The sequence below is a fragment of the Heliangelus exortis genome, chromosome 3, assembly GCF_036169615.1.
Source record: "Heliangelus exortis chromosome 3, bHelExo1.hap1, whole genome shotgun sequence".
In the NCBI taxonomy this organism is placed as follows: domain Eukaryota; kingdom Metazoa; phylum Chordata; class Aves; order Apodiformes; family Trochilidae; genus Heliangelus; species Heliangelus exortis.
The window spans coordinates 14,504,168-14,525,577 of NC_092424.1; the positions used below are offsets into that span (position 1 = coordinate 14,504,168).

At 34.9% G+C, this 21,410-nt stretch overlaps 1 protein-coding gene across 1 annotated transcript in view; it reads left to right on the top strand.

The window, feature by feature from the left end:
- The window catches only part of DNAH8 (dynein axonemal heavy chain 8), a 126,210-nt gene that overhangs the window by 93,943 nt on the left and 10,857 nt on the right, over positions 1-21,410 (top strand). The window contains exons 74-85 of the mRNA XM_071739367.1: positions 243-398; positions 2,993-3,148; positions 3,803-3,985; positions 4,438-4,543; positions 5,413-5,665; positions 5,768-5,958; positions 9,921-10,042; positions 12,472-12,590; positions 13,986-14,188; positions 15,068-15,141; positions 17,716-17,868; positions 20,318-20,473. Coding sequence (XP_071595468.1) covers positions 243-398; positions 2,993-3,148; positions 3,803-3,985; positions 4,438-4,543; positions 5,413-5,665; positions 5,768-5,958; positions 9,921-10,042; positions 12,472-12,590; positions 13,986-14,188; positions 15,068-15,141; positions 17,716-17,868; positions 20,318-20,473 — 1,872 coding nt within the window. The remainder of the gene's footprint in view (positions 1-242; positions 399-2,992; positions 3,149-3,802; positions 3,986-4,437; positions 4,544-5,412; positions 5,666-5,767; positions 5,959-9,920; positions 10,043-12,471; positions 12,591-13,985; positions 14,189-15,067; positions 15,142-17,715; positions 17,869-20,317; positions 20,474-21,410) is intronic.

The following is a 21,410-nucleotide window of genomic DNA, read 5'->3' on the forward strand; positions in this document are numbered from 1 at the left end:
GTCAAGCTGCCTTTTGACTTTTTTACATTGTAAAAATACATTTTTATTATTCTGTAGTGTTAAAAACATCTATAGAAATAACATCTGGGAATTTTTTTTTCCCATATACATGAATAATTTTTCATCAGATTCAGATATTCATTCCCCTTGGCTTGTTACCCTCATTTTTAGTTAGAATAATCATAACTGAAGTATAATTCCAGTGAGATTTTATTCAAAACTGTTGTTGTTGTATTTTTCAGATTAGTGAGTGGAATCTCCAGGGACTGCCAGGAGATGATCTTTCCATTCAGAATGGTATCATTGTCACTAAGGCAACTAGATTCCCCCTCTTGGTAGATCCACAGACTCAAGGAAAATCATGGATTAAAAAGAAAGAAGAGGAAAATGAATTACAGGTGAGCAATGTTTTAAAGAATGATGTGCAGTATTATATTTCTCCAGACATTATTGCTTTAGGGTGTGTCTGCATTTGAGTCAGTGTAACTCATACATGCATAGTTGAGAACTTCAGCTTACACAGAGACTGATCATGGTACAGATGCATCAGTGGGGAACTTCACTAGAGCTGTAAATCCCATCAAAGGACTTGAAAAAATTGTATAATAAATTAATACTGGCATGAAGTCTATGAAAAACTATGAAAGAGAAGATGGTAGCCTTGTGTTCAAAAATGGTGAATGCATTCTCCATACAAAGGGCAAAGTGGTGAAAATAAGAACAAAAGACTGTAATATGAAATTGGCAAATGAAAGTAAATTGGGCAACTATTCACTAATAGTTGCAGATTACAGGCAAATGCAGGATAATTCATAGCTTTGAAAATGTAGGCAAGTACTGATGCATTCCAGCATTTAGAACCCAGCAGATGGGTTTCATACATGCAGTTACTGCTACAAAAGTAAATTGCAAACCAGTTGAAACCAAGCCCAAACAAAAATTTTCTATCCTAATGTTAAAGCAAATTTAAGAGCAATTCTATAGCTCAAGCCTGTGGGAAAAAATCCGCGGAGGCTTAAAGGACGACACGCAGTCACCAATATGGTTAAAGTGAAGTCGTTTATTAACAGTGGACACTCGCTTTATATAGAGCCTTTGTTTATATAACGATATCTTGCAGGTGGCTATATCTTGGACACAAATTCTGTTCTCACAGATCTTCTGCTGGCTTCCTCATTATCCTGTTATTTCTTCTTTTCTACTGCCAGCTCCCTTATCTTTTTCCCATAGCTCATCTTTCAGTAACCTTGCAACTGGGTCTTAAGGCCCTTAGTTTACTCTAGCTAAAGCTAAAGAGTCAGGATTGCTCACATGTCTGTTTTCTTCCAGACAGTTTCCCAACACAAGCCAACGGGGTTAAATATTTGCTCCTGGAATATAATACAAAAAGATGCAAACTACATGTTAGCTGTAGTTTGCATCACATGTGGATTTTACACAAATGTGAAGTAGCGTGGGAAAAGGAACTTGCATTTTAAAACCTTTAACCTGAATGTTGCAAAATCTGAAATAACTTTGTGAATCTTATTACATCTTTTGAGATTTAGGATCTCTAGATTTTGAAGATTTTAAGATTTGAATGTGAAGCTCGTAGAATCATAGAACTGTTTGGGCTGGAAGGAACTGTAAAGACCATCTAGTTCCAACTACTCTTCCCTGAACAGGGACACCCCCATCCAGTCTGGCCTTGAACACACCCAGGGAGGGGGCACCCGCAGCTTCCTTCAGGCTCCCTTCAGGCACTGGAAGGCTGCTATGTGGTCTCCCTGGAGCCTTCTTCAGGCTGAACAACCCCAACTTTCTCAGCCTGTCTTCATAGAAGAGGCACTTCTGCCTTCTGTTCATCTTTGTGTCTTTTATATATATAAATTGAATTAACTGTATTTCAATTTGTGCCTGCTGCATCTTGTCTTGTTATTGGGTACCACTAAGAGTCTATCTCCCTGTTCTTCATTCTCACCCACCAGGTTTTTACATACATAGGTAAATACCCTTGAGAGCTTTCTTGAGGCTAAAAAGTCCCAGCTCTCTCAGCTTTCCTCATGTGTTAATTGTCCCAGTCCCTTAATAATCTTAGTGGTCCTTGTCTGGACTCACTTCACTGTCTCTCTTACACTGGGGAGCTCAGAACTAGGTAGAGGACACCACATATGTCCCTCCAGTACTGATTGCCTTCCTCATCCTCCTGGTAATGCTTTTCTTAATGCAACCCAGAATGGTTGGCAGACTGCTGCCTCGTGTTCACCTTGTCTACCAGCACACTCCAAAGCTCTTTTCTGCAAAGCTGTTTTCCAGTAGAATGGCCCTATTTCATATCTGTAGAAAAAAACCTTGAAAAAAATACGAGAACTTTCTGGAAGTCAAATTCCAGGGAATAATGCAAAATCAGGGGTTTTTTTATTTTTATTTTTTTTATTTATTAATTTATTTATTTATGGTTTTTTATTTATTTATTTATTTAAATACATTTTTAAATCTATTTATTAATGTTTTTTAATTATTTCGTATATCATGAATCCCATTTAATGGTATTTCAGACATCTGAGTTCATAATATTGTCACAGCAGTTCATCTGCTAGGCAGAATTCACATTTCCAGAAAGAATTTCTCTGCATTTCAAAGCTAAAATTATATAATCCAATTCTCAACATAAATAGAAAATTAAATGTTGGGCATCTCTGATTTCAAAAATATATGTAACATTTTCAGTTACCTGTAAGCTGTGCTAATTTTGCTTTGTACATTATTACTCTTATAATGAAGTTTTGCAGTTTCCATTACAGACGATCTTTTAATTCAGCTTTTTATGGTATTTTTTATTGTATGTACAAGTATTTCTGCATTAATTGCCTGTATAGTCAACATTTTTTACTTTCTTGAAAATATAGCTAATCAAAAGAATGAAAAGTGTTTTCATAGTTCTGTGGTTTTCATGGAAGACTTCAAAGAAATCTTTTTATCCTGATATCAACTTATATTTTTTTTTTTTGAGGTAACAACTTTGAATGACAAGTATTTCCGTACACACCTCGAAGACAGCCTTTCACTGGGACGACCACTCATGATTGAAGATATAAGTGAAGAGTTGGATCCAGTCCTTGATAACATATTAGAAAAGAATTTCATTAAATCTGGAACTTCTTTTAAGGCTAGTAATCAAACAAAAGACCTGAAATAAGTGGTTGCCATTTTGATGAATGATATTTTACCTTTACCTCTGCTGAGTGAGGTAAACTTTGTATTCAGTTGGGTGATATGAAGAATCAAACTGAAATCATGAAATATAAGTTAATGACATTTAACTATTGAAGTTACTACTGAAGATGCCAAACTGGAATCCTAATGAATGCTTACAATGTTTTCTGTTGATTTTCAAGTACTTTCATTTTACACCCTTTAGCAGAATTAATAGAATTTAAAAGATATCTCTCTTCCTACTGTGGAATGCTGATTGTAGCCATGACAGAATCTTTGATCTGGAATAGAATGGCTTTATGATGGTACAATCTAAAAAGCATGAAGTTTTATTAATAAATCTTAACTATATGCTTTTTGTTCTGAAGCCATAAATTAGAACCCACAGTGGAAAGAATCCCTGTATTTTCCTGGAGAAGAATGTGACTTTTATAATGTACCCTAGCTGCAACCTTCGGTCATCAATGGTTATTTTCCTGATGTATTTGAACTATGAAATACACTTATTCTCTCTGACATTTCTAAGTAATTTTTTTCCTGGTCTATATAATTGAGTCAAATAAAGCTCATTTTCTTCTATTTAATACTGTTATAACATACTCCACAGGTGAAAGTTGGTGATAAGGAAGTTGAAGTTATGAGTTCATTTAGACTGTACATTACTACAAAGCTACCCAATCCTGCTTTCACACCTGAAATTAATGCAAAAACCTCAATTATTGATTTTACTGTTACAATGAAAGGACTTGAGAATCAGTTACTGAGAAGAGTAATCCTTACTGAAAAACAGGTAACCTAACAATGTGCATAAACCATAGCAATGCTTTATTTTATTTTTTTAAATTTTTATTTATTTTATTAGTTTAATTAACTGTTATTGTTATGTATAGAAAAAGAAATGTTAACGCAGAAAAAAATATTGGCAATTTTCTAAAATTTTATTCAGATTTGCTATAGAAATTTCCAAATAACAAAATTAAACCTAGACCATCTTCTACATGCTGTCGTCAGTAAGACACAATTAAGCACAAGCATTTGGCATTGATAAGATACTTCATAAGATACTGGATAAACTGCTTAAAAAAAAGTGAAGATGTTAAAAAACCACAGTTTAGATACCTGAAAAAGTAAAAGTGAAATGCTTGTTTCATGAACTTGAAAAATCAGCACCTGAATGTTGAATATGACTCATAGATACAAGCCCATAAAATGTCATGCTTTTTTCTTGTTTTTTAATAATAGGAACTAGAGGCAGAACGCATTAAACTCATGGAAGATGTAGCTTCTAATAAGAGGAAGATGAAAGAACTGGAAGACAACCTTCTGTACAAACTAAGTGCAACCGAAGGTTCTGTATCAATGTGTAAAAGACCCAGGATTAGGCAGATTAAACTTACATGTATTAGAACTTTTCCATACAGAAATTGACTTATCTATCCAAGATACAATAAGAGAATATCCAATGGTAGAAATTTGAAGTATGGTCATTTAACAGAGTATGAAGGATTTGGTACTACAGAATGCCACTATATACAATCCTTCACACTTAAGTATTTTTAACACCTAGCTAGATTTGGTGAAACAAATTAATTTCTTGAGAGAGACAGCTTTCTTGAGAGGTTTCTGCTCCTCTAATGAGATAAAGTCATGGGCAGATCCTTAACCCACTGAAAACACTAGGTGAAATGGGCAAACTTAAATGGTGTTGTAGGTTTTTGCAGTCTATTAGGAGTCTGAAATTCACATGGTGAATTACTGTCTGTCTCTCTGTTGGAAAAAGAATGTGGTAACTTCTAGCAAATTGGTCAGTAAGTACTTGAGATGTACGAATACTTTTGTGTGACCATTGCTTTTAGGACCCAAAGTCCTAAAACCGATCAACAGACTTCAAAATAAGTGAGGTCCTGCACATGATTTAGTATATTATGTACAGAAGAGAGCTGACTTCTCCAGTACATGCAACAGCTTTGCAGCATGATACATTTAGCAGTATAGCTACATACATATTGACATAGGTTGAGCATATTTGTTTAGTGTTTTGAATGCAGAAATAGTTTTTTGTATTATATAATCCATCTGGTCTTCATTTAAAAAGCTCTCTACAATTTGGTAAATTTTTTCCATTTGTTATAAATAATTTCTGTAATTTGGCCTTTCACATGAAGTGAAAAAAACTGTTACAAGAGTGTCCTAAACATCCTGTATTTGACTTTTCAGGTTCACTGGTAGATGATGAATCCTTGATTGGTGTTCTGCGAACAACTAAGCAGACGGCTGCTGAAGTAGCTGAAAAGCTGACTGTGGCAACAGAAACTGAAGCAAAGATTACCACTGCTCAGGAAGAATATCGACCTGCTGCTACACGAGGAAGCATCCTTTATTTTCTCATTACAGAAATGAGCATGGTCAATAATATGTATCAGACTTCACTGGCTCAGTTCTTGAAGTTATTTGATAATTCCATGGCCAAGTAGGAAGATGGAAATTTTTCTACTACTATTCAGATGTTTGTCTTCCTGATGTGTTTGCTGTTACTAATGTGTTTTCTTTGTGCTTTGTTTTCATGATTCAGATCTAAAAAGTCTCCTGTGCCTCAGAAAAGAATCCTAAATATTATTGAGTATCTCACATTTGAAACCTACTCATATTCTGTTAGAGGCTTGTATGAAGATGACAAATTCCTGTTTACCCTCCTTCTAACATTAAAAATCGATCTTGAGAGAGGACACTTGGAAACCAAAGAGTTCCATGTACTCATTAAAGGTAAGTTTAAAAAAAACCTGTTAGATGTAGAGCTATATGTCAACTTTTAAAATTCTTAGACCATTTGAAAATAACATTTCTGGCTGCGTGGTTTCTACCAATATTTCTTCAGGAGGTGACTGTCCTTATGCCTTCTGTTGTCCAGTGAAGTTATGCAGTTCCCCATCTCAATTCTGCCTCTGCCATTTACCCAGCCTTTACAGGAGTACTTTTAGGAACTTTTGTCTAGAACATGTGATGGCAGGTTCCCACTTACCTTTACCATAGTGATTTGATAGTGAATTGAGAATACACTTCTGGTGTATAAAATGACAATAGATTTTCTGTAACTATTCATATGGTACAAAATCAGATTTGAAAGCAGGCAAACGCCTTGCCAACTTGACCTGGACTCAGGTACATTCTAAAATTAATGAATTGTTCAATTTTCCTCTTTGGATGAGCAATTTCCCATGCAAAATGAATGCCATTTTACCAAACATTAAGTGAGGAAGCTGAAGAAAGGATTTGTTTGAAAAATAAATCTCTCTTCCTCTTTCCATTTCTTTACTGGATGAGCCTCTGTGGCTCGTCATCAGCCATATTCTCAGGGGACTTTTCAGTCAAATAAGCATTGCTTTTTGAAATGAAACTATCTCTAGAACTCGTTATCCAGCTAGTGTCAGGACATTATCAACCTTAAATCTTTCCTTCTGCTGAAGTACGTACATTGAATTCCATTCTATTTACTGTATTCCATTAAAGACAAACACTAGGTCCTCCCTGAATATTTTAATGCTATAGATGCAATGTAGCCTTAAACAGAGAATGCAGGTCCTCAAATTATACACAAATAGCATGATGATAGCATAGAAACTGTAATTAAAATTATAGAAAAAAAACCCACCAAAATCAGAAAGATATGAGGAAATCTAAGGAGTTCAGTGACAGTTTTGTAAGTACCTTTACACTTAGGTAGGCTGTGTCCTTTACCAGTAGAAAGCAAGGGACTGGCACAAGTGAAGAATATGATCTCTAGCAGAAAAGATGTTCTGTTAAGAAGATCCATAAATGTCAGGGAGCATGCAACAGACAAACTGCCAAACATCTTCAGCTTTGCTGACTTAGGTAAAAGACAGAGATATTGCCAAGTATGCTCTTTCATGGACAACTAATAGTTGCTTGTTAAAATTAAGAAAGTCTTTTTGGCTAAAGTGACTGTGATTCTCTCCCAGGACTCAATAATTATTTCTGTTGGTCTATTGTATTAAATTTGCAAATTATTATATTCTGGAACAGGGTATAATTTTATAATAATAATGCTAAAAAGAGATTACAGATTTGTCTAAGACTTTTTGTTATCCTTGATTTCTGTTTTTAGAGTTTGCAGAGACTAAGGTAGTTACTTCAGACTATACATGCTAATGCCAAAGACATAAGAGGATACTTGAAGGAAACTTCACCATACAGTTTTAGGAGCAGGGGAATGTGTACCTCAGATTTCCTGAAGCAGCCTGTTCTTTCTGTGAGGTTACTGAACTTGCCATCCCCTGGGGTACAAGCATGGAAAAAAAAGTGCAGTAGGCAAATTCATAATAAAAGCACATGAAGTAGCTTTACTTTTTTGCTTGAGAGAAATAATTTGGATTTGTACACAGGAACTCCACATTCTTGAACAAGCACTCGTCCTTTAGCAGCCCATTCAGTAGTTCATGAAAACATTCAAATCATATATTAATCATATCTAATTCTGTTTCTAAATCCTATCCAACTGTATCTGCATGGGCAGGAAAGCATTGCACAAATTTTCTGCATTCTGGAACTTTTCACTTATGTCTGTGAGTGGCAAAATGAGAACAAGTAAGACAAAATACTTTTGCATGCATTGCATATTTCTCTCATTAACATAACAAATGATTAACTGTAAGAATTTAGCAGGATTTATGGAAAGATGAGCTATGTATCTGAATAGCAAGACTAGCAAGTATTACTCTGAGAAATACATTGTTTACACTTTGTTAATCCTCATTCTTCACTGAATAAGTCTCTCTCAAAAAAGGAAGTTTTGAAAGTTTTAAAGGACAAATTTCCCTAAAACTTTCCACACATTGAATTTTTTACTTTCTTTTATTCCCATTGGAATACTAATGTCCAGATTCAGCAAGATGATTCTCGTGTTTCTACTTAAGGATATTCATGTAGCTAGGAAAATATTTAGTTGTTCTGAACTGTGTGTTTATTAATTTCAAAGAAGCAGAGCCGCTGTATCCTGAAAATAATCACTGGTAATACAAATAAAATTCTTGCATCCTGTAAGCCTACAGGAAAATATCTCAAAGAGTCAAATCTTTCCTTGTAAAATCTTTAATGTAAGCAGAAGAGATTTCAGGAAAATCAGAAAGGCTTTCTTGTACTGTAGCATTTGCAGCACCATACACTTTCCTATAATGTGTCAGAATGTCTAGTTCTTTTCCTGAATCAAAAACACCATATGTAAATGTCTTCCCAATAATTTAATAAAATAAAAAAATGTGCATTATTTGAGAAATTTATATTCTAATCTACTTTTCACTCCAATGATAAGTTTGTCTTCTATTCTTTTCCATCTTGCTTTCATGATTCATTTTCTGTGCATGCCATTCATGGAGAATTTGAGGTTGAGATGGATGCACAAAAAGAAAAAAAATCTCTTATGTTGAAACCTCTTCATATTCTATGGAAAATTAGACACATTTATAAAAGTATTACTATATTAATTGAAAAGAAACTGTATATAAATTTATGTATGTAGGTTTTGGTAAGCATGTATGTATAATTTGAAAGTAGTGAAATAATTGCAATTCATAGATATATAGACTATGTATACATGCACATACATGCTCGCATATATAAATACTTTAAAATAATAGTTATTATTCCAAACTCATGGGGTTTTATTTAGTCTGTTTGTAACAAGCTGGTGAAATTCATCGTGCTAGTAACATAAGTGAATAAATGAGCTCTGTTTCTGGAGCCTACTGAAAGAACACCCTCTAGTTTTCCCAAGAAGTGGCATTAATTAATTTGTGTAGGACTGGGGGAGGCAGCTACTACAAAAATAATATTATTATACAAAGTTAATTTTTATAAAAAGTTAAAAGTCTATTTAAAATTGGTTTGCACTCTTATCTCAGAGGTGTTACTTTGTATTTCCTTTCTTGGTGGAACAGCAGAAGACACGAAACATCTATTAACTGCTGGCTATCTGGCCATACACATGCCATTTAAAATGATTTGTGCTTGTTGGTCTGCTCCAGGATTGACTGATTCCATCAGTCCAGAGTTTACTTCTTCTCTTGTTGTGTCTGTTGTTTTTTTTTTCCCTAATACTTCAAATAGGTAGGATCCTATAGTTGGTAGGATCCTATAAACTTATAACAACTGTAGGCAGCACACGATCTAAGATGAGAGGCTGAGAGAACTGGGCTTGTTCAGCTTGTTGAACAGAAGTCTAATGAAGACCCAGTGGTAGCCTTCCAACACCAGTGAGAAGGCCATTAAGGAGACAGACCCTAGCTCTACACAGTGGTGCCCAGTAGGAAGATGAGACAACACAAATAAACTGAAAAAAAAGAGAGGTTCAGAGAAGATGTAAAGGGAATTTTTTTTTAATTGTAAGGACAGATAAACATTAGAACAAGTTGTCTAGAAAGGTTGTGCAGTCTGCATCCTTGGAGGCTTTTGAGATCAGACAGGATAAAGACCTGATTTTTTCAGGACCCTCTTTGAATATGAGGGCAAGAGATGTCCTGAGGTCCCTCCCAGACTAAATTAGCTCATGAGTTTATGAAATAAATGATAGGTACACTAGAGTACATAGCCTTGGTGAAAACTTAATGGTCCAGAAAATACGATTTAAGAAGAACTATCAAATATATCTTGACCCCTGGAATATCAGAATATTTTCATCCAGTATATAAAACCAAGAATATTTTAATCCACAGGAGGTGCAGCATTGGATCTACAGGCTTGCCCACCCAAACCATTCCGCTGGATTCTTGATATGATGTGGCTGAATTTAGTGGAACTGAACAAACTTCCACAGTTTGCAGAAATTTTGGATCAGGTAATATCTACTAATTATCTTTTTAATATTAATAACTGGTTTCCCAATCATAATTGTGCTCCCATATTTTACATTTAGAATGCACAAGAGATGCAGTTAAGAACAAGACCAGAGAGAATGCAGAATACAGGCATATAAATCAAGCTAGGTAGCATGAATGGGAGTATATTTGCTCAATGGTCTGTTTTATCTGATCTATTTTATTTTATATTTTACTCACTGAGGTAGAAAGAGAAGAGAGAACAAGAGCAAAGAACTACTAAGTCTGTGAAAGGCAAAGGAGAAAGGAGAAAAAAACACGTAGCAAAAAATCTCATAGTGTCAGGTTTTTAAGTTAAAATGTTTTTTTCTTGAGTCTTACAGATTTTTATTAGTAAACTGTAAATGTACTCATTTCCATTCCAAGGTTAATATGTTATTCTGATATGATGAAATAGCTAGAAAACCATGATTTTATCAAGACATACATGAGCTTATATGAAAATAAAATGTTTACATGTTTATCAATTATTTTGTTCACTTTGCTAAATTTATCTTCTTTTTTAATGTACTTAAAACATCCCCTATGATTTCTCTTTCTGTACCTTTGAAGCACTCCTTGTTGATCAGGCTGATTAACTTCTTCCTGTTACAGCAGGAGCCAAACAGGTCCATTTGGTCATAACACTCAGTGCTGAGAAGGGTAGCACAGATTTTATCTGAATGATGTACCTGGAAGGCATCCTGGCTGTTTCCCAACTCTGTTTCAGTGCATGATCTGGATACTTACTTGCTCATTTCCTCCAGGTTTTGGTTTCTAGAGATGTCAAAACAGGGTGTTATGTTAGGAGAAAGTTGGAGAAATCCTAGTTAGGTCTTCACTTGGTGTTGTTAGGGGACTTGAACCCAAAATGCATGCCACTGCATGCTTGCTAAAATTATTTGAATTTAGTCACAGTACTATAAATTATGTATTTTCCTTTTAATTTTTAGATTGTAATGGTTCTGTTGTTGGACTTTTCTTGAATTGGTGCAAACAAAATTTTTTACTCCAAAATATTTAGGTGACCATTATACCCCAAAAGGTGCTTTTTTTTGACTGCTTTTTAGCAGTAAGCTAAAATTTCCATGTATTTGCAAGTTAAAAAGTGACAGTTAGTTGTTTTTAGTATAATATAGAGGTGACATCTGGGAGGGAACCAACTAGGGTATAAATTTAATAAGCAAATATGGAAATAAAATCTTTTAAATACTTATTTGCATCCTTTAGATATGCTGTAAATACAACTGTATCATTATTTAGTTAGATGCAAACAGAAAATTATTTAAATGAAGACCAAAGAAGCTTCAGCGTGGTATGTCCTGTTCTCAAGAGACTGCTTGTTTTTCTTTTTCTTGCCAGTTACAAATTTTTTCTATTCTAAAAATTAAGTCCTCCAGTCCCTGATGCTTAATTTAATAAAGACATATTCCTTTTTAAACATTTAGATGACCCTGTTCCTTTTCACACTGTTACTATTTCCAGCTGTATTCACTGTACACAATTAAAGCTTAATGATTTTGTATCTTCTCTGACCATTCTACTAGACTGTGCTTAGGTTCATGTCAGTTAATGTAGAACAGAGCTAGTAGCTTATGAAGTAACTTTGTCTCAGACTTGTATTATAATTCAGGAAGGGACATTTGGTGTTTATGGATCTCTCAGAATGAGTTTTGTTATGGGAAATATGTGGTTGGAAGAAGTCCCTGTATGTTCGTTTCTTGCTCCTCTCCTGGTCTGTTCTTGGTGTGGGTTGCTCTGCAACTGCTTCTATTTGAAACCAAGTCAATCAACTGGACAAAGCTCTTTCATCCATCATAGGCATACAGAACAGTATTTCAGAACAGATGATATCAGTGTGTTCCTTGTTGTCTTTCCAGTGATCTTGGAATATTGCTGTAGCTGACTCAGTCACTGTATTATTCAAGGCTCAACTGCAGAGCAGTTTTCAGTATGTTCTATCCACCAGTATCCCTTGTCCTGTTAGGTCATGGGTTCTAAGAGGATCCTAAATAATGAGCATATTTGTACTATTATTTATTCTTTCTCAAGTCAAACACTTACTAGAGTCTGTTGTTTTTAATTTGGGATCTTTTGGCTGGCTGGACAGTCACAGTCTGTTCCTCTTGCACTATAGAATTGTTTTGGTAATTATTGATTAAGTAGCTGCTGCATGAGTCTGTGAGGAAAGTGCACAGATAACTGATTAACCTGCATCTTAATAGAAACATTTGTACCTGTAGAATCTTAATAGCAATTTACGTGTCATATGTCTTAAATGCTATCTTCTCTCAGTGTTACTTGTAATATATCCTAACACAATAATAGACTGTCACTAAAATGCACATTTCCAAGGGGATTTTGTTACAGCTGAAATATGTTTATATGTCCAATAATGTAATAAATTTAGGTAACCAGTAATGAAAAGGCATGGAAAAGTTGGTTTGATAAAGATGCTCCTGAGGAAGAAGTTATACCTGATGGATATAATAATTCCCTTGATACCTTCCGCAAGCTTTTACTTATCAGGTAAGCATCTTCAGAAAGTTGGGAAATGTATTCATGGTTGCATCATGTGTCTCTGTCTATTTTTTCTTGATTGCTGGGTGACATGAAATATTATTTAATTCACTCACATGATATATTATTTAATTCATTCATTTTGGAGATAACCCATGGGGAGTCTAACAGGGTACTTCTAGAAAATATTTTTTATAGCTTTGTTTTTATGTTGTGGAAATAGAAACTAGGAACTGTATTGCAATCTTTTCCAAAATGCCACTGAAATTAGCTATCTAAATTGAATAATTCACATAGTTTTAAGGTGTTTGGGGGGTTTTTTTGTTTTTTTTTTGTTGTTGTTTTGTTTCTTGTTTTTTTTGGTTGCTTGGTTGGTTGGTTTGAGGGTTTTTTGTTGGTTGGTTGGGTTTTTGTGGTATTTTTTGTTCAGGTTTTGGGTGGGTTTTTTGTTTGTTTTTAAATAAAATATTTTAGATAACTTTAAAACAAAAATATATTTATGAAAATGAAAATCGGGTGTTCAAAAGCCCTATTTGAAAAGTGTACTATAAACTACAGTATTATCAGTTAAGATCTCTGTGAGAGGCCTTGGGATAGAACGGAGTTTCGCAAAGCAGCATTTGGCTGCCTGATGCATGAGATCATATCTTCCTATGTTCATTGTATACTTTCCAAGTGCTGCAACAAATAAATCAGAGACAGTAAAAAAACCATTAATTACTAGGCCATGATTTGTCTTTGGAGCATATTCAGCCTGGGCAGTAAAAAAGGCCAGAGTCTGTTGGAAGAAGTGCTATATTGTTCTATGCTGCACCCTGAAGGTTCAGGGGAAGCATCTAAGTCCTAAGCTTTTAAATAATACCTAAACATTGAAGCTATGCAAAGTTAGATATTTCACCCAAAAGTAGTTGTTTTGAGTTTTTTTCTGATAGGAAGAATACTCATCCCCAACACAAGTGCAATCCAGTGCAAAAAACCTCAGTCTGTACCCTGAAAGACAAAGAGACCCAATTAAACATCTGCTGGCTTTTTCTAAATGGCAAAACCAATCTTACATTTGCCTACTTGGGTCCTCAGATACAAAAGCTCTTTCAAAAATTATGGGTGTCCCAACCTGATAAAGGTACCCAGTACAGAAATTCCCAGTGCAAATAGTTTCATTAAAGCAAAATTGTAGGCAGGTAAAAAGTATTAAACTGTCATAAGTAGAAAGTAATATCCCTGTTTATGATTATGTCTGCAAAGACAAACTTACAAACATTTATGTGAATGTGTGTGTATGTATATGTATATACATACATAACACACACACCTCTATTTGGTAAAAGTAATATTTCTAATTTAAGTCTGGTATTCGCAGGAAGAAACATTGCATTTGTATCTCAGTATATATTTTGTTGCTAGGACTTGGCGTCCAGACCGAACACTTTCCCAAGCCAGGAAATACATTGCAGATTCCTTGGATGAGAAATATACAGAACCAGTTATTTTAAATTTAAAAGCAACTTGGAAGGAAAGTGACACACGAACACCTCTCATCTGTTTTTTGTCAGTGGGATCTGACCCAACTAATCAGATTGATTCCTTGGCTAGAAAGCTTCAATTGGGTATGAATTATTCATTTTCAAGTGTTAAGATGGGTAATGTAAGTCATTTCAGAGATTTTTTTTAAAATGAAAATTATTTCTTGAATTCTGTTGTACTATTGATAGTTCCTGAACCATCAACTTAGAGATAAAATAATATTTTAAATAAAATGTGGTATGCTGAGTGTAATTCCGTAGGCAGCTGGACAACTTATTACCATCCTTCCCAGTGAAGATACTCTTTTAATTCCTAAGTGTAAGACAGTATTTATTTTATTATTATTTTCTTTGCATGCTGGCATAGTGGCAATGCTATTTTCTTGTTTTATCTCTTAGCTGCAGATTACATAAAATCAGCAACCTGCTTACAAGATTATTTTGTAACAAAAAACACACACAAATTCTGCATTTGTATATTCTGGACTTCATGGCTCCATTATATGGAAATTTTGAAAAATTGTGCACGCAAATCATTATATTAGTCCCATTAATATGTTCACAAATGCAATTTTACAGCTATGGATTTAGCTGATTTCGAAGGCTCTGTTACCTACACTTTCAGAAAAATTTGGCTTCGTAGTTCAAATACTGTGGCTTACATAAAATTTGGCACAAATTCCCTCTGACAATAACAGTATTAGTCATAGTCTTTCACTTCTGCAAACACTGTAAATATTGTGGATGTATATTTTAATGTCATTTTACAAAGTTTCAGTGTTTAGAAAATTTATATATAGTAGCATAATATGGTGAAAATATTTTACTTTCAGAAGTACACAGTTTTGTATAAACATATACTTATCTGTGCTTTATATCACTGGGATTTTGGACTCAGTTTGAATTCTTACTTTTTCTGAAGGAAGTAAATTCATTGATCATGTATTGTGAAATATATTGCAGAATGTAGGACCATCTCTATGGGTCAAGGACAAGAAGTTCATGCACGCAAATTCATACAGATGTCAATGCAACAGGTAGGAAAAAAACACTGCAATTCAAGTTGATTGTTTCAGCATTCTTTTACACCTCTTTTACATGCAATTTTTAGTATTTTCATTTTCCCCTTACTATCGGGCATACCTCAGGGTAAAAAATTTTTGAGTGCCTGAGCATAAAAATAGTCCACTGTGTGACATTCATGTGCCAGTGGAATGCATCAGCACATCTCCCAGCAGTAGTATTGAGCAACTTTTCAAAGGTAGCACATTACCTACTTACCACTGGGCTATTTTCCAAAGGTATAAGGACATCATGTCACAGTTGTGTCCTGCAGGACCTCTTCTGTAACCATGTAACCTCTCAAGTCCTGCCACTCCTCACTATAAGAAGGACATTGAGTGTCTGCAGCATGTCCAGAGAAGACCAACAAGGCTGGTGAATGGTCTGGAGAACAAGTCTTATGAGGAGTGGGTGAGGGAATTGGGATTGTTTAGCCTGAAGAAGAGGAGCCTGAGGGGAGACCTTATTGCTGTCTACAACTACCTGAAAGGAGGTTGTAGTCAAGGGGCTCAGACTCTTCTCCCATGTAACCTGTGATGAGAGGAAATGGCCTCAAGTTGCACCAGGGGAGGTTCATGTTGGATATCAGGAAAAATTTACTTGCTGACAGTGTTGTTAGACATTGGAAAAGGCTGCCCAAGGAAGTGGTGAAGTCATCATCCCTGGAAGCATTAAGAAAATGGGTGGACATGGCACTGCAGGACATGGTTTAGTTGGCATAGTGGTGTTAGGTTGATAATTGGATGGTTGGTGTTGATGATCTTAGAGGTCTTTTCCAATTTAAATAATTATCATTCTATGATTCTAAATATTGTGGCACCTACATAAAGATGTATACCACTTCGGAAAAAGAGGAAAAACAAAGTCACTTTTTATCAGATGGTGTTTTTTCTGATGTGCAAATTCACACATACATGTCTTACACTTCTTTGTGTTTGTATGTCTAGAAGGTTATCCCAAATTTCCAGTTCATTGGAATGGTGAAAACTGGGGCATCCTTGCCTTTCTTTCTTTCTCTCAATTAAAACCACAAGGATACTCAAAATAGCATTCCAGTAGAGCTACTAGCAACTGTTTATGAACTAAGAGCCTTGTTGGTGTACACATTTTGCAGAGGGAGGGATGTATGAACATAGGATTTGCAAGAACAAAACAGAGTTAGTGACTATGAAGACAAATATCTGTGATTTTTCTTACATCTAGTCAAGAGCATATAAAGTATTAAACCTGCTATGCTGTGTTACAGTTAGATAATTTCTAAAAATTCACTTTGATTCATTTGGAAATATAAAATCGATGAAAGATTTTCCTCTAAAAAGTTCTTCCTCATTAAAGAAGGAAAAAAAAACTTTATTTATTTTTTTAAATATTCATCAGTTCACCATACATATTACAAATTTATTTTGTTACCAAATGTTATTTCTTTTTTAATGAACTAAACTAAAAATTCCAAAATGAAATTATAAACTGTAACAAAATCCACACATCATGTTTAGAACTGATTAATTACTGCTCTATTTTAATATCAGGCTGTGATTCATCAGGCTTCTAAAGTGATACTACAAAAGCTGATTGAATTTAAATTCATAAGCAGAAGTGCAGAGACATAATAATCAAAACAGAACTTTCGTGCAATTTGAGAGCTGAACAAGATTAATACGCAGAGGTTGAATTTCATACATATGCATATATTGCAGATAAACTAATTGAAGAAGAAAAGTTTTAGACTCTTGTTACCACCTCTTTATACTTTCTTTAGATTATGTTATTAACAAATAATTTTTTTTTAAATGTATTCCTTACATTTTAGCTGTTTCTTTTATACTCACATTCTTTTGGATCTGATAGCAAGATTGCTTATCATGTATGTTTTGCTGGAAAAGGACAGGAATGACTTCTTTTTGCCACTAGGTAGCACTGATACTTTACTTAGAATATTGGCTCTGGTTGTGTTATTTTCACTGAGAGCAATAGGATGTGTAAGTAACTTTTGTACCAACTTTTCCTATTTGCTTTAAGTGTGTGAATATAAAGTGAAATAATAATATATATGCAGGTACAGACCAAAAGTCAAAAAACTAAAACAAACAAAAAAACAACCAACCAAACAACAAACAAAACAAAACAAAAATTACCTAAAACCCCCCAAACAAACAAAGACAAACAAACAAAACCAAAACCCATACATGAAACACTAAATTTGATGGATGATTTGAAATGGATGAAGGCTACACCAGGAGCAGTTCAGGGTGGATATTAGGAAATATTTTTTATCTGGAAGGGTTGTCAGACATTGGAATCGTCTGCCCAGGGCAGTGGTAAAGTCACCAACCCTGGAGGTATTTAAATGGTGTGTGGACGTGGTCCTTAGGGACATGGTTTAGTGGTGAACTCAGAGTGTTTGTCAAAGGTTGGACTGGATGATCTTGAAGGTCTCTTCGAACCAAAGACATTCTGTGATTCTGTGATTCTAATATAGATACCTAGTTCTAGAATTATGAATAACTTGTTCTAAATTTTGTATGGTAATAACTGATATCCTTATTTAGGGAGGCTGGGTGTTACTCCAAAATTGTCACCTTGGACTGGATTTTATGGATGAACTACTCGAGACACTTCTTACTGCTGAGATACAGAATGACACATTCCGAGTTTGGATAACTACTGAGCCACATCCTAAGTTCCCAATAACTCTTCTACAGGTTTGTTCAAATATTTATTTCAGGTACCTCATGCCATCAAAACTATTCAGATTAAGTGTTTAGATAGAAATGAAATAAATGGGGAAAACCAAAATAAAATGAAGCCGAAGAAAAAAAAGAAGAGCTTGCCTTTTAATGCACATATCACTTTAAAAAGGAAAGTTACTCACCAGTAACTGGAAGTTTTCAGTGATGTATTATGCATGTGTGAATTCTCACTAAGTCTGTACACAGAAGCACTTGAATCAAAACTATCAGGATTTACCTGTAACCCATTTTTCCCAGATGGTTCCTTTGACAGTGGAATAGTATGACCACAACTGCCTTTAGACTCTTCCAGGTTTCCCTATCTAAAATAAAGGATAAAGGGGACAGAACTCACAGGCACAGCGTATGTCAAAGAACATCATCTACCAAGAAGTCACTGGTTTTTCTTTGAATAGTTGTTCTATAGACCTCAATGAGACATTTTTTGTCAGTGCTTGAAAAACTGCTTAAGCTCTTGCAACGTGCATTTAAGTCACTTATAATGGTTCTTAACACTCCTCCCAGCAGGTCATAATGGAAGATAGTATTTATTGTAATAGCTCTGTGCTGCCACTTCTGTGTGCACACACCCCTTTCCTCTTAAAAGCAGTGGGAATCTCCTTAGTGCTTCTCGTTCTTTCCAAATGAAAACAGATACCATACCTGATACTTAGGGTGTGAAGAGGAGGTAGGGTTTCTTTCTCAAATGGAATCTAGAAGACAACCTTCAGTAAGACCTGTACGCCACCGTGGAGAGACTGCATATGGAAAGCTGGCTTTGTGGACCTATGTTCTCTTGCAGTCTCTCATGAATGAGATCTTCCTGCATCTTCAAGGTGTTTATGAATAGTGGGGTGTACAAACATTCAGTTTACTAAAAGTGAGACTGGAAACTGAGATGATTGCTATTGGGTCTCCACTACATTTATCTGAAATGTTTCACATGTGATTTCCCAGTCTACAGTTACCTTAAATTATCATCATATTCAGGGATTCCAGAAATTTAATAACTGACAAATAAAAGGTGAGTTCTTTCTCAGAAGAAAAAGGAGAATAATTTGATTTTTTCATGGAGAAAATTAATCAAAAGCTAAATAAGATATCCTCAGAAATGTGGAAAGGCTGGTTACCAAGTGTCTTCGTTCAGTTCAACACTCCAGTGTGTTCATGTACAGATATGTCCTTGCACAAGGCTGCAACTCCTCTCTGGAACAGCTTGTCTGAGCCTTGCAGCTCAGAAATAAGTTTGTGATACTGACGCTTTAACCTGTTCTTTAAAAGTTCTTTACCACAAATATGGAGATAGTAAAACTATCAGGTGAAGTAGTTCACCTCATCTTTCATTCACCACTGTCTTCATTGATTGTCTCAGAAGTAGAAATGGTTCAGAGCTGTGCTTGCATTCAGCCTGTGAGCATCTTGGCATTTACTATCCTTTCGGTGCATGCTGCCATGTTACCCAAGCCAGCCAAGCAAGTAATTGCTGTTGGAGCAGAAAATTACTTTTTTATTTATGTTCTTCCAGCATTTTTAAGTTTCTCAAGGAATACAGATTCTGGTAAGGCCAGTTATTGGCTAAATTGATAGATTTAAGTGTGCCCATGAACATTACCCGGCACTGCAGAGCAATAGTCCTTAGGGGCAAGTAGCTACAGCATTCTCTGATGTGAAAAGCTACATCAATGAGCACTTGTTCAAATAATTTGTGGCATGGTTTGACAACATTTTGTAGAAACTATTTCCATTAGGCACTTTGCATGAAAGTAAGGGGCAGTATCCCATGAGTTGTGATGATTTACTACCACAAATGTGAATTCCATGTATGCTGACCAGAATGCCCAGGAATATTTTGAGGTGAATCTCAGTTACTGCTGCAGACATGGCCACAAAGTCCAGAGCAGTCACTTTGAACACAAAGGTCTGATGTGAGGACAGGTGAGATTTCTTTGTATTTACTGTGAAGTCCTGAGACCAGAGTAGATGACAACAACTCTCTTGTATTTGTGGGTAGTTCTATCATTCAGTCATTGAAGTAGGGGTAGAGAACCATTTGATGCCTTTTAAAAACCATGGCAATTGCTTCCAAGTTCTTGATGAAAATTCTTATTTTCCATTTTGTCATGAACATGACAAATCATGACAAAAGATTTCCATGAAAATCCATGGACAAGTCTCAGTGATGGTTCGGACCAATATAAACTGAAGGTCTGTTCAAAATCTTAAATTAGAGTTTTGTGGCCTAATTTAATATTTACTCTTTTTATGCAGTTTATAGTAAAACTACATATCAACTTTGTATCTACAGTGCTTCAGCTATTTACATTTTATTTACAAATAACTGTTGTGGGTTTTTTATATGTTGCTACCTTTGTTCAGTAACCAACTCCAGTTCCTTTGTTTTTTTGTCTTTTTCACCTGACAGACTGCTATAAAGTTCACAAATGAACCTCCCCAAGGTGTACGAGCCAGTTTGAAAAGAACGTTTTCCAGAATGGATCAGGATTTGTTAGATATTAGCAATATGCCTATGTGGAAACCTTTGCTTTACACTGTAGCTTTCCTGCATTCTACTGTTCAGGTATTTCTTGTAAGATTTGCAAATAGTGTTATATTATATGTCATCCTTTAATGGAAGATCCTGACAATACACATTCTGATATTTATTGTAGCATCATGTTACAAGGCTAAAGTTTCAGTTTCTATAATCTGTAATAGAAGATTCCTTATTCTCTTAGTTTTTCTCTAAATTGTACACAATTTTTATAATATGGACATTTAGAATGAGGATTTTTTTCATGTCATTTTACCTGTCCAAAAGTCAGTCATTTTGGCGTAAGGGAAAGTGCTCTCCCTGTAGTCAATAGAAATAAATAAGCACCTTGAAAAAGAAAATAATCTGTTTTAGCTGTCTCCCTGTAGAAGAGTAAACAGTTTTCTGGATCTCTTTCTGTGCACTGATTTTAAAGGCAATCCCTGTGACTAGCTTAGAGTAGCTGTCTACTTTCTAGATGGTTAAAATTAAATAAAATTCCATCACTTAAAATGTTGTTTTAATCTTATTTTTATCTATGTCAATGTGTTGTCTACATTAATTCTAATCTGAGCACCTTATGTATATTTTGTACCTCAAAGATATATAAATTTTGAGATCACAATAAATAACATTTTAAGTTCGCTGCACGTGCTTCCTTTTCAGCAAGGGTGTTAAAATCATTCTAAAACTCTATTTAAGCCTTAGGCAGTATTGAGCTGCTCATATTTCAGTGTGCCAAATGTTGTGAAAGACAGAGGCAGTTAATACAAGGTCCCCATTAAGATTCAGTGTTCTGGATTATTTTTGTCCTTCTTTCTCCTCATAAACTGTGAGAAATTTGTTCTGTGTACTGCCTCAGGATTATACTGTTCTTGTGGAACTAGAAGACCTAAGCTTATTCATCTATCAGTACTTAAAGAAATTATTATAGCTATTAATCTGTTCAGAAAGTTTATTTATGGATTGACAATCAGGGAGCAAT